Below are 13,869 nucleotides of genomic sequence, written 5' to 3'. Positions count from 1 at the left end.
TCAGAAATCCGCCTGCCTCTGCCTCCCAAGTGCTGGGATCAAAGGCGTGCGCCACCACTGCCCGGCTAGAATATTTCTTAAGAGGTTACTTGATCATTACAATTTTTTTTTAGGTTTATTATTTTATTTTATGTATATGGATGCTTTGTCTGCATACATGTATGAAAACCATGTGCATGCCTGGTGCCAGCAGAAGTCAGAAGAGACTCTGGAACTAAAATTACAGATGGTTGTGAGCCACCACGTGGAATGCTGGGAACTGAACCTGAGTCCTTAGCAAGAGCACAGAGCCATCTTTGTAACTGCCCTGTTTCTTCTCTGATCTCACTTGCAATGCCTTCCCATTCCTTGAAGAGTCAGCCGTAATCACTCTAGATGTGAAGAGATGTTGACTACTTACCAGCTCTTCATATTCTCTGGGCACACATGAGCAGAACTACACTCTGAGGACTGAGGAATGACTAGTCCTCTTGTTGATTTCTCTTCTGGTATTCCAGATATTCACTAAGTTGCTAAGGCTGATCTCACACATATAGCCTCATGACACCTTTACAACCATACACAATCTTTGATGTTATAGCTACCTCCCAGAGGTCTTTTCACCATCAAATACCCTCCCCAGATCACTACCTACAAATATTAAATGAAACAGACTCTTTCCTTAGGATACTCGTTTCTAACAGTTTAATGTGACATTAACATACACTTCCATGAAAGTCCAGACAGAACACTCTCAGCCAGACTGTGTCTCCATAGTTACTCACCTTGGTGACTAGCTTCTGAAGGCAGCCAGAAGATAAAGGAATTATCAGGACACAGCTGCATTCTGATCCACCCACCTCTAGTCTAACCTACAAATGTCAACACCATCCTCTCATCTAACTCACTATACACTCAACTCGGCTACCTCTAACATGCCTGTCAGGTCATACTTATGACTCAACTCAAGAGCTGCCTTTTTTTTTACTTTGGCTTTTTGAGACAGGCTCTCAATGTAGTCCAGGCTTGCCTCAGGCTCAGTGTTTTAGAGACTGGACTTAAATCTCCCCCCTCCCTGCCACCGTTTTTTAAAAATAAGTTTTTTAGAACATCCATCCATCCATCAATCTATCTACCTACCTACCCACCCACCCTCATCTCTCTCTCCCACCCATTCATCATCTATTATGTCTCTCTCCATCCATCCAACTACCTACCTACTCACCCATTCATCCATCTATCCATCTACTATATATCCATTTATCCATCTATCCACTCACCTACCTATCTGTCTAGAGCACAAACTTGTCATAGTGTGTAAGGAGGTTTTCATAAGACAGTTTTCCGGAGTTACTTCTTTTCTCCCACCATGCAGATTCTGGGATCATACTCAGGTGCTCAATTTTAGTGACAAGCACCATTACCTGCTGCACATTTTTGTCCTGGCCTTGAACTCTTGATCTTGCTGCTTCTATCTTGACTGTTAAGATCATAGGCATGTACCACTCTGCCCAGCCAAGAGGCAGCTTTCTTTTAGAAGTCAATTCTCACTTCTGACATGAGCTATGTGCTTTTATTGTATGCACTCAGGGCAATCACATGTTACTGTTATTATGAGATTGCCATAGCCCCTACCAAGACTGGACACTCCTTTGTTATTTGTTTATTTTTAGACAAGGTTTCATTAAATAGTCCTGGCTGGCCTTGAACTCACAGAGATCCATCTGGATCTGCCTCCCTGAGTGCTTGAACCAGCTTGAGCCTCCTGCCTCTACCTCCTGGATTATAAAATGTGCCACTATGACACAATTATATAGTGCTGGAGATCAAACTTAGTTAGAGCTTTGTGCATAGCAATTTAAAGACCTGTTAAGTGCTTCAGAATTGAATAAACCTTCTTTACATTTCTTTAAAGATAATTGGGCTGGGGATATAGATCAGTTGGTAGAAACTTGCCAGGAAAAGCAAAATCCTGCCTTGTTCCCAAAACTGAATAAAACTGACTGTGGTAACACATGCCTGTAATTCCAGCACTTGGATGATTGAGGCAAGAAAACCATCAGCTACAGAACAAATTCAAGGTCAGCATGGGCCACTTGAGACCTTGTTTTACAAACAAACAAAATCCCAAAAATAAAGGAACCTGTCTTCTAATGAAGAGGTAATATTGCTGAATGCAACTGTTAAGTCTCATACATGACAAAGGGAATATACTTAAATGTGATTCATAAGCCAGAAATTTCACTCCTATGTATCTACCTAAAAGATATCAACATGTACACTCGCCAGTGACTATTAACAGCACAAGTGTGTGAGTTGTTGGGGAGTGAACACAGGCCTTGTACATGCTCAGGAAGTGCCTTACCTCTGAGCTACATCCCCCAACCTATCTAGAAGAACTATTTGTGATAGTCAAAAGCTAGAAAGTACATAAATATCTGTCAAAATTTAAAGGACTATTAAAGGCTAAAGAGATGATTCAGTGGTTAAGGACACTTGCTGTTGTTGCTGTAGAGGACATATTTTGGTGCCCAGCAAGCACACTGGGTGGCTCACAACTGCCTATTATTCCAGTTCCAGGGGATCTCACACCTTCTTCTGGCTTCTGTACACACTTGCATGCACATGGCTTACATACACATACCTAGGCATGAACACATGTGTGCATGCTCACATGTTCGCACATACATCCACACCACACACACACACACACACACACACACACACACACACACACACACACACGGCGCACCCCCCTCAATCTAATCCACATAAGACAAAACAGAAAAAGTGTCAAGAGTTATACTACACTATCAAAGAGCAGAACAAGAAGCAGACATCATTAAAGTGTTCTTACCGGTGCAGTTTGCCACCATAAAACGGCTTAGTATGAAAGGTGATGCTGGCTGAGTATCCCGTCTTTGCACAGTTGACGCTGACTTTGCCCCCTAGTTCTACCCACGGAACAGTGAGAATGGAGCGGGCATATGCACAAGGCAGGGAAAACGTGTACTCTTCTCCGTGCTCCAACAGACAAAGGACACCTGAATGTGAAGGCAGGAGGGTGGTTACAGCTCTTCAAAGACACAATTTAAAAATCTTCTTTCCTATCTAGCACTAAGCATTTTATTTTATATTCATTAATCTTTAGATATTGTGACTTCATTTGGGAGCATTTCCTGATAACACTGAATTGGGGCTACTTTCATTGTGACCTTCCTGCTCCTCTAGGGCTCATGAAACCTGGAACTGTTACAGGGCAAGCAATCTAAGTTTCCCACCAATGCTCCTAAAAATAAAGTTCTGGGGCTGAGGTGGAAGCCTGCTGTGCAGCATCATGCTAAGGCTTAGACACAGCTTGGTAGTCACTCAGATAGTATGACAAGAAAGTATTCTTTATTCCAGTCTATATACTTGAAAGAAAAACAAAATGTAATCTTTCTAATCAGCAACTATGATCATCCTAAACTTTGTTTGCCAAATTCTGAAGCAACAAAAGGTATAAGAGAGCTGGGTGGTGATATTCAAGCAAGTATCATTCTATTTGGGGTTTCTATATTAACTGATGTTAAAGAGAGCAAAAAAGGGGATTTATACTAGTGAATAACTGATCTGTACAAGATAACTAAGACACAGTAAGCATACCCCAGCTACACTACTGCTTTAAGTTTATTTATTATATTCCAGTTATTTGTATGAGCTTGTCTGTATGTGTGTCTGTATAAACGTCAAGTCCAGAAGACAACTGTGGATGTTGTTCCTCTATCATTCACCTTTTATATGGAGACCAGGTCTCTTACTAGCCTAGAACTCATCATGAAAGTGAGGGTGGCTGGCAATAAGCCCTACGGAACCACTTATCCTGACCTCTCCAACAATGAGATTACAAAACTTATTTGTGCCTTACTCTTACAAGTTAGGATATTTAAAATGTTAGAATAATCAAAGACAAATAGAATTGGTCAAGGTGGTGCACGCTTTTAATCCTAGCACATGGGAGGCAGAGACAGATGGCTCTTTGAGTTTGAGGCCAACCTCATCTACATAGTGAGTGGCAGCCAGCCAGGGTTGTTACAAAGAGACCCCATTTCAACCAGATTTGAATAAATATAGTGAGAAGAAAGACTCAGAATCCTAAAATCTCAGTTAATTTTTTTGTTTTGTTTTCCCAAGACAAGGTCTCTCTTTGTAGCCCTGGTGGTTCTAGAAATTGCTCTGTATATCAGGCTGGCCTTGAACTCAGAAACTGGCTGCCTCTGCCTCATAAGTACTGGGATTAAAGGTATGTGCCACCACCTCCTGTCAGTTAGCAATTACACTAATTTCTCTCTAATGTTGAAGTACATAACAGAAGCAGACTGAATGATCATAAATCCCATTTTGATTGTGTGAGGAGGGAGGGGCATGCATGTATTTATGTGTTTGTGTGTATGTATCAGGAGGCCTGAGATCAACAAGCAGTATCTTCCTATAACACAGCTGACCTTGAAATCATATAGATCTGCTTGCCTCTGCCTCTAAGTGTTGGGGTTAAAAAGTGTCTACCATAGCCAGCTTCCACCTTTACTCATTATTTATTATTATTATTATTATTATTATTATTATTTTGGTTTTTTTTTTCTGATGCTTTTCTATGTAGCTCTGGCTATCCTGTATCATACATACAAGAGAATCTTTAAAACCCTATAGGTAAAATCTACAGAGCCTTCCCAACCTTAGCAAGTCTGATATAAAAATTGGAGAACATTTTCTACTCACCTTCTCCAACCATTGTCACACCTATTGACATGCCTAAGAACTTGCTTTTAGTCCAGACATGTGCATTTACACACATCTTTCTTTCTGCACATTCTGCATAAAATCCTGAGACTGGAGGATGATGGGAAACCTGTTCAGCAACAAATCTGACAGTGTAACAGTCTGAGACACCCTGGGTCAGAGCCTCCTCTGGCAGAGGAGCATGATTTGTGATGGCTGGGGTAGAAGAGCTGCCACTCACACCAGATGCCACTTCGCTCTTAGGCATCCTCCAGGAGCAGTGGAAAGTCTCTCCAATGATAGGGTTGTACGGCTTCTTAGCAATGGCTCCCTTTCTGCCTTCATGAAATGAGGTAAGGTAGTACTCAACAAATCGAATCATTCGGTCCTCTGCCGTGGCTCCATTGGTGATGCCTATGAACAGGTCCGGATGCGACATGAAATCTGCATACATCTCCAGCAAGGAACGTTTCTCCAGGATAAATGTAGGAAGCACCACCTAAAACATCAACACAAATCAATAAAGAAGGGGAATAAATCCTCATGTATATTTGCAAAATAATGATCTCTATCATCCAAGAGCATCTCAGAGTAGACAGGTACTGGAAACAGAAATGCAAGCCAAGTCTTATAGGCAGAAAGAAGCCCAAGCATGAAGGGTTAAGATTAAATACAAAAGCAAGATGGAAAGACAGACAGAGGACTGAGGTGCATTCCAGAGCAGTAAAGACTACTCCAGGGCTGTGTATGACCCTCCTCCTAAAGTTCGCAGGATTCCAGGCTACAGGAATATATCAACACATTGAATAATATAAAACTACTAGATGAAACATGCTTCTTTCACCTTTCTATTTAAAATTTAATTTTATTATTTTTAACTCTCAGTGTATGTCTGTATTTGTGTCAGGTATGTAAAGGTGAGATTAAGTCCAGTGGAAGCCAGAAGAAGGTTTCAAGTTTCCTGAATTACAGATGGTTATAAGCTGCCCAACAAGGGTTCTGGGAACCAAACTGAAGTCCTGTGCAAGAGCAGTATCCAGTCTTTACTGCTGGGGCAGTCCTTCCAGCCCACACCCCTTCTCTCTTTAAAAATAAATTGTGGGAGCTGAGAACGGCAGCATACGCCTACGATCAAGGCACTTTGGGAGCATGAGGCAGTATTCCTTCAAATGTGAGGCCAGCCAGTATGTGCTAGTTAGTTTTTATAAACTGGACACAAGCCAGGACCATTTGGGAAGAAACCTCAACAGAGAAAATGCCTCTGATTGGCCTATAGGCAAGTCTATAGGGGATTTTGTTGATTAGTGGTTGATGCAGGAGGGCCTAGACCATGGTAGCTGGTACCACCCCTGGGCAGGTAGTCCCGGATGGTATAACATGGCAGGCTAAGCTAGCCACAAGGAATAAGCCAGTAAGCAGCACTCTTCCATGGCCTCTGCTCCAGCTCCTGTCTGCAGGTTTCTGTCTTGACTTTTCTTCATGATGGACTATGAGTTGTAATCGGAAATAAACTCTTTCTTCTCCAAGTTGGTTTTGGTCATTGTTTTATCACAGCCAGAGAAGCAAACTGAGACACAGGGCTACACACACAGACACTGACTTAATCAAACAAAACAAAACGCTGTAGGTAAGGACATCTTCACCGGTCATGAAGCCTTTAGTAAGCAGCTCTCTTGACAGTGTGTCCTGACCACCTGATCTGATGCCTGGGAAGGATGCTGGAAGGAAAGAACTGACCCCTGATTGCAGCGCCACACACATGGTTTCAAAAGAACAGGCTCCTATCAAGCATATAAGCCTAAGTTAAAAAACTAAAACCAACCAAGCAAAAACAGCCCCCAAACGAACAAATGAACGAATGAACAGACAGCAGTTTTGACCTTTCAGTGGTGTACAATCAATTCTAAAGTGCCCTAACAGGTACATATAGAAAACAATCTTTCACTTCTACATTTCCAGCTTTCCATGGAACCCAAATCTTAGTTATTTATGACAGCTGTCTCCTAGGTAGCTCACCATCCTCCTGCCTTGGTTTCGCCTGTGCTAGGATGGCAGCCATGAAGCTCCACATGGCCTGAGGGACGAGGGACAGAGGCCTGTTACTTACTCTGGTTAAGTCCATGCCCAGCTTGAGCTGTGACAGGAGGTGCAGGATGACACTGCGCTGCTCTTCCACGGCCCCCAGGTCATCCTCCTTGTTGTCACAGGTGTCCTCTACCTCATCATCTGCATTGATGTCTTCAGGTTCCTTGATGTGGGAGAGAGCACAGTCCACCATTACAGGTACTTATTAATGCCTAGTGAGAAAAACAATTCAGTCGTGGAGACCTTCATACTAAGTCTAAGCAACCAGAGGGTGGCAAAACCCTTCTGAAAATACAAATCCCATCATTAAGCCAAGAAATAAATTCCCTTTGGGGAGACTATAATTCCGGTATTGAGCAGATGTAATATGTGTTTGACACATGTAATATGTGTTTTCATTTATTGTTTGTTTGGTTTGAGACATCATCTTTCTGTGTAACCCTGGTTCACCCTGCATTCACCATGTAACCAAGGCCTCAAACTTGTGCCAATCCTCCTGTCTAGCTTCCTAAATACTGAGACCAGAGGAGTATGTTGATATGCCCAGCTAAAATATACTTATTTTGAAGGAACAGTTTTTTTGTTTTTGTTTTTTCAAGACAGGGTTTCTCTGTGTAGCCCTGGATGTCCTGGAACTCACTCTGTAGACCAGGCTGGCCTCGAACTCAGAAATCCACCTGCCTCTGCCTCCCAAGTGCTGGGATTAAAGGAATGAGCCACCACTGTCGGGCAGGAACAATATTTTTCAAAAAGAACCAAGAATGTCCCCTGAATAAATTTTTCTTTGACCCAGACCTCGGAATCACCACATCTACAATATTAAGGGTTTTTTTGTTTGTTTTGAGACAAAGTCTCTTACCATATAAGGCAAGCTGGCCTTGAACTTAGCCTCCTAAGTCTTGCTTGAGATCTGTGACTGAAGGGAGACCCTAGATACACATAAAAACTGTAGCCTTTCAGGCAGTCACAATGCCACCAAAAGCATTCTGCATTTTAACCAATAACACATAGAAACTGAAAATGTATACTTTCATATCACCAGCTCCTAATGACTGCTCACACAATTGCGTATTTATTACTAGGGTTTATGATTTTTTTTCGAGACAGGGTTTCTCTGTGTAGCCCTAGCTGTCCTGGAACTCACTCTGTAGACCAGGCTGGCCTCGAACTAAGAAATCTGCCTGCCTCTGCCTCCCAAGTGCTGGGATTAAAGGCGTACACCACCACCGCCCAGCTGATTTTTTATTTTTGAGATGAAGACTGGGATGGGGGAGAGCTTCACTCTACAGCCCAGGCTACATGCCTATTAATACTTGGTAACTTTTGTTTGTTTGGAAGTGTTTTGAAATAGCCCAGGCTGGTCTTGAACTTACTGTCTTTGAATTGCTGATCCTCTTCCCACATAATGGAATTATAGGCAGGCACCTACTCTGGTTCTGTGTGTACACATGTGAAGGCCACAAGTGATGTCAGAGATCTTCCTGTATTGCTTTTCATTTATTTTTGTAAACTAGATCTCTCAATGAGGAGTTCACTGATTTATCGAGACTAGCTTGTCAGTGCTCCAGGTATCTGCCTACCTCTGTCCCCCTACCCCTGCTCCCCGGCACTGCACTTAAAAATGTCTGCCACTGCCCCTGATTTTTACATGGCTGCTGGGAAAGCCAAACTCAGATCCTCATACTCGCACAACACAAACTGCAGAAGGAGCCATGCCCTTAATTCTCCTGGCTTTTATTTTTTTGCCAGGGTCTTATTTTGTACATACATAGGCTGGCCTGGAAACTCACTTTGTAGTCCAGGCTAACTTTGAATTTGTGGTACAAAGTTCCACAAGAGTACAAAAATTTACTTTAAAGTACAGGGTTTAAAGGCTGGCTTTGCATTGAACAACAAATACTGAAGTTCAATAGAACTTCATCAGCAGTCAGCGTGTTTATGCAGCAGTGGTGCCCTGCCTCTCACAAAACAGATTGCTAATATCTTTCTGTCAGAGAGCTGTATAAAGGATGCCTTTTGGCTGGGCAGTAGTGGTGTGAATATCTCACTGTAGCTCTTAAACCCAGACAATACTTCTTCTATCTCAACCCCATGGAGATGGGAATAGAGATGTAAGCCATCATGTTTGAATAGCTATGAGGATTTTTTTAAAAAGATTTTATGTATTTATTTTATGTAAATGAGTACACTGTAGCTGTCTTCAGACATCAGATGAGGACATTGGACCCTATTACAGATGGTTGTAAGCCACAGTGTGGTTGCTAGGAATTGAACTCAAGATCTCTGGAAGAGCAGCCAGTGCTCTTAACCAACTGAGCTCTGTCTCCAGCTCCAGCTAATGAGGATTTTCAAAAAGAAATATTTTGTTGGTGTCATTTTTATTTCCCCTACCACAATTACGAATTCTATCAAATAAGATACTCATCTGGTTTTGTTCTGTGTAGCTAGACCAAAACCAAAGCATATATATGCGTGCACGCACAGGGGCGGGGGGCCGTGTGAGCACCTGTGCACACACACTCACCTAAAGAACCTTAAAGTTTAATCCCATAAAACACAATCAAGTTATAAGATTGTGGGCTTCTAGCTATTATTTCTTTAATTATTATTTGTGTATGTGTGTGTGTGATGCACGTGCATTTGCACTCACAGGTGCACATGTGCAGATCAGAAGACAGCTAGCTTTCTGGAGTTGGTTCTCTACTTCCCTAGGTTCAAGGTACCAAACTCAGGGCAAGAGGCTCATGTAGCAAGCCATGCTCTCTGGTCAGGGTTCTAAACACCATTTTGCTTTATTTTTCTCCTTTTATTCTATTTCTTCCTCCTCCTTGGTTTTTGTTGTTGTTGTTTTTTAAAAGATCTATTTATTTTATGTACGTGAGTACACTGATGCTGTCTTCAGACAAACCATAAGAGGGATATAAGAGGGCATCAGGCCCCATTACAGATGGTTGTGAGCCACCATGTGGTTGCTGGGAATTGAACTCAGGACCTTTGGAAGAGCAGTCAGTGCTCTTAACCACTAAGCCATCTCTCCAGCCCCTATTTTCCTCTTTTAAGGAATTCTGAAAACATAAATTATAACAGGACCTGAATTCTGAAAACATAATTTATAACAAATTCTGAAAACATAAATTGTAACAAATCATTTATGATCCAGTTTATTTCCTGCATTAAGACTGCACAGACTCATTTTGTATGTGTACACCAGAGAGACTTCTGTTATGACCTTGAAGAGAGATGTCAAAACATTCTTCTGTCTGACTTTAAGTGAAGAATTTACCTATCAGGAAGCTGCTCCCACTCTGGAGCATAGATTAACTGCAACATAAAAGTCTGCTTGGGGGCTGGTGAGATGGCTCAGTGTGTAAGAGCACTGACTGCTCTTCCGAAGGTCCTGAGTTCAGATTCCAGCAACCACATGGTGGCTCACAACCATCCATAATGAGACCTGACGCCCACTTCTGGTGCATCTGAAGACAGCTACAGTGAATTATGATGGAGCGAGCTGGGCTGGCAGAGGTCCTGAGTTCAGTTCCCAGCAGCCACACACATGATGGCTCACGGCCATCTGTACTGCTACAGTGTACTCATACACATAAAAATAAATAAAATAAATCTTAAAAAAAAGTCTGCTTTTAATTCCCTCTTAAAACAAACGAGTTGAGACAGCCTCTCTACACACAAACACCAAATAAAGCCATTGTATGCGATTACTAATCACATGAAGGCTCAGGGAGAGCCTTTCAGGGTTAGACGATGTCAGGATTAAATAATGTCCCCCAGCAGTGTGCAAGGTACCATGACATCTGGGGTTGAAACTTACAGACTATAGATTAATAATGCAAGCACAGCGTTAGCTGGGGTACCACGAGGGGTGGGGCACATGCTCAGCTATCTGAGACCTTGGTACACTCAATGTCAGCACCAAACATGAGCAGTGATGACACCACCACCCAGTTACTTCCTGACTTAAACTCCTCTATTAGAGGTAATATAAAAGAAAAACAACCATGAAGAACAACTCTAAATAACATGTATGTATGTTGTACATGTACATGTGTGTACGTGTGTGGGCACATTAGGGTATCAGTTCTCTCTTTCTATGTGTGTCCCATGGACTGAACTCAAGTTGTCAAGCTTAGCAGCAAGTACCTTAAACACTGAGCTATCTTGCTGGCCCAGTTTTCATTGCTTTAAACAAACAAACAAACAAACAAACAAAATCAAAGAATTTATTGGAATAGGAAAAGAAAAAAATTATTTAATTTTTTTTGAGACAGGAACTTGTAGACCAGGCTGGCATGGAACTCAGAGATCTGCCTGCCTCTGCCTCTGTCTCCCAAGTGCTGGGACCAAAGGCATGTACCACCCACCAGACCTGGGAAGAGAAATTTTAACAGCTAAATGCTAACTCCAAACCTAGGAGTGAAGAAAAGAATTTAGAAAGTTTCCTTTTTTCGTAGCTTGTCAGAGGTAGCACAGGATGGCCCTGAGGTTTGTGTTGCTGAGACTAAAAGTATGTGCTGTCACATCTAGCTGGATGCTCTTTTTATTTTTTAAAGAAATATTAGTCATTATTATTTTTTAAAATCTTAAACTAAAAATTCAAAATTTTGGCAGTTAAAAATTCAACTACCGGGCTGGGGAGATGGCTCAGCGGGTAAGAGCACTGACTGCTCTTCCAAAGGTCCCGAGTTCAAATCCCAGCAACCACATGGTGGCTCACAACCACCCATAATGAAATCTGATGCCCTCCTCTGGTGTGTCTGAAGACAGCAACAGTGTACTTACATATAATAATAAATAAATCTTAAAAAAAAAAAATTCAACTACCAAACTTCAAAACCCATGTTCAAATATGTGAAATCCCTACAAACACAGATGGCTAACAGTGATGATGGCCAAGAGTGAGTGTCTTGGAACTCATGCCATGTGAAGATGGCGTGAAAAAAAAAAACAAAAACAAAACACCATTTTACCAGATCAATGCTTGCTTCTCTCTTTTTAAAGATTTATTTATCATTATATGTAAGTATACTGTAGCTGTCTTCAGACACACCAGAAGAGGGCATCAGGTCTCATTACGGATGGTTGTGAGCCACCATGTGGTTGCTGGGACTTGAACTCAGGACCTTCGGAAGAGCAGTCAGTGCTCTTAACCTCTGAGCCATCTCTCCAGCCCTTTCTTCTCTTTTTGTCTTGATGTAAGAAGCAGTAAGAAGCCATAGAATGAATGTGCGTGTGTACGTGTTTAAATGTATGTGCATGTACGTGGCACACGTGGAGGTGAGAGGACAGCTGGTTCTCTACTTCTAACCTCTGGACTCTGTGGGAAGAACTTAGGCTCTGCAGCAAGTACCCTTATCCACTAAGGCGTCCTGCCAGTCCAGGATCTATGGCTTTCTTTATTCCAGTTTGATGGAATAAAGAAAGTGCACCTTTTCCCTTAGCTGACAGCAAACTATTTACTACTATACCACAGTGAACAGAATGCATAAAGGTCTATTCTGGCGTGCGTGAGCAGAGTCCAACAGCCTTTACAGCAACAACTGTCTCAGCATATTTTCTGTCTGCACTAGGTTATCTACTCACATTAGAAGGATTTGGAAATACAGCAGTCTCCTCTTTCCAGATCCTGTGTCTCATCCCTTAGGGAAAATTTTATTTTACTTCTCCTTTGGAATAGCATGCTGGGCTATCTGGCCTGCAGTTTATGGTCTTTCATTAATGGATCACATCTCTAGTCTGGCTCTCTCTCCAGAGCTATGCTTCCATCATCTGAAGTGCTCTTTAGAGGCATTATTACATATCCCTTTCCTTTAACATTCAACATGCTCAGAACCACACTAAACCTTCTCAGAAGTCACTTTCTGATTTTCCTTGCTTTGTGACTAGCAACACAATTTTATTTTGTTATTTGGGCTTAAAAGCTTCCAATTTGTCATAGTCTGGCTGACTTTTGTCATTTGAAATGCACGTTGCTTGATTCATTTGCCTTTATTTCTACTTCCACAGTCTTCTTTTAATTCCAAGCCACATCATATACCAATCTTCCAGACATTCCTCCCCCAGGCACATGGCCCTACTGCCTCTCATATGACGACTATGTTCTGCCTGAGTTCTTTGGGAACACGGATCACACTGTATGCTGTGAAGCAATGCTGCAGAAAGTACATGACTGTACTTTGCAGAAAGTACAAGACCAACCCTGTGATTGGTTCCTGTAAGCTGGACACTCTGCTAAATGAGCTTTACCCTTCAGAGTTTCACAAGGCTTAAGCACCACTACTTTATTAGTGAGGAAGCTGAAGCTCAAAGTGGCTAATTGGTTTGCATCATTAGTATCACTTAGGTTTTGTGGGATTTTTGGTTGTTTTGGGTTTTTGTTTTGTTTTGTTTTGTTTTTTTGAGACAAGGTCTCATAATATAGCCATGGTTAGCCTAGACCTCAGTCTGTAGACCAGGCTGGCCTTGAACTCAGAGATCCACATGCCTCTACCTACCAAGGACTAGAGTCAAAAGTGCACATTACTATGTCCAACCTTTGGCTCACATTATTAAATGGAAAATTCTGAGTTCAAAATCATCAGAAGGTAAACACACACTCTTACTTCATAGACCCGCCAAGGTTACTCTGTCGTTCTAAATCCACTTACACATCTGCTTCTCAAACCCTGCCTCTGTTCAGAGCCATTTAAAAGCTTTGCTTCCAAAGCATCCCTCTTTGACATCACTCCATATTCCTTGTCTATCTCTGAAGGGCCAGGTCACAGGAATGAGAGTCTTACCAATTAAGGAAAGATGTTTCACATCACCACCTGCTTGCATTAATGTACAGAAGCTGTGGCTACAAGCAGAGTCCACGCTCTTCAGTGAAAAGCACTAACTTCTCATTTGTGCCTCTCCTCTAATTCCAGACAGCCTGGTAACTACTAGTGTGTGTGTGCGTGTGTGTGTGCCTGTGTGCCTATGTGTGTATGTATGTGTGTGTGTGAATGCATGTTATTTTCTTTTCTTTTCTTTTCTTTCTTTTTTTTTTTTTTT

At 41.9% G+C, this 13,869-nt stretch overlaps 1 protein-coding gene across 3 annotated transcripts in view; it reads right to left on the bottom strand.

Moving 5' to 3' along the window:
- The window catches only part of Osbpl11 (oxysterol binding protein like 11), a 72,484-nt gene that overhangs the window by 11,287 nt on the left and 47,328 nt on the right, over window positions 1-13,869 (bottom strand). For all 3 annotated transcript variants that reach the window (XM_031363702.1, XM_031363703.1, XM_031363704.1), the window contains exons 8-10: window positions 6,845-6,985; window positions 4,738-5,236; window positions 2,837-3,023 (exon numbers count right to left, since the gene is read on the bottom strand). In XM_031363702.1, the coding sequence (XP_031219562.1) occupies window positions 2,837-3,023; window positions 4,738-5,236; window positions 6,845-6,985 (827 nt within the window). The remainder of the gene's footprint in view (window positions 1-2,836; window positions 3,024-4,737; window positions 5,237-6,844; window positions 6,986-13,869) is intronic.

The sequence above is a fragment of the Mastomys coucha genome, unplaced genomic scaffold, assembly GCF_008632895.1.
Source record: "Mastomys coucha isolate ucsf_1 unplaced genomic scaffold, UCSF_Mcou_1 pScaffold12, whole genome shotgun sequence".
Classification (NCBI taxonomy): Eukaryota; Metazoa; Chordata; class Mammalia; order Rodentia; family Muridae; genus Mastomys; species Mastomys coucha.
This window is presented reverse-complemented; position numbering and strand designations above follow the sequence as displayed.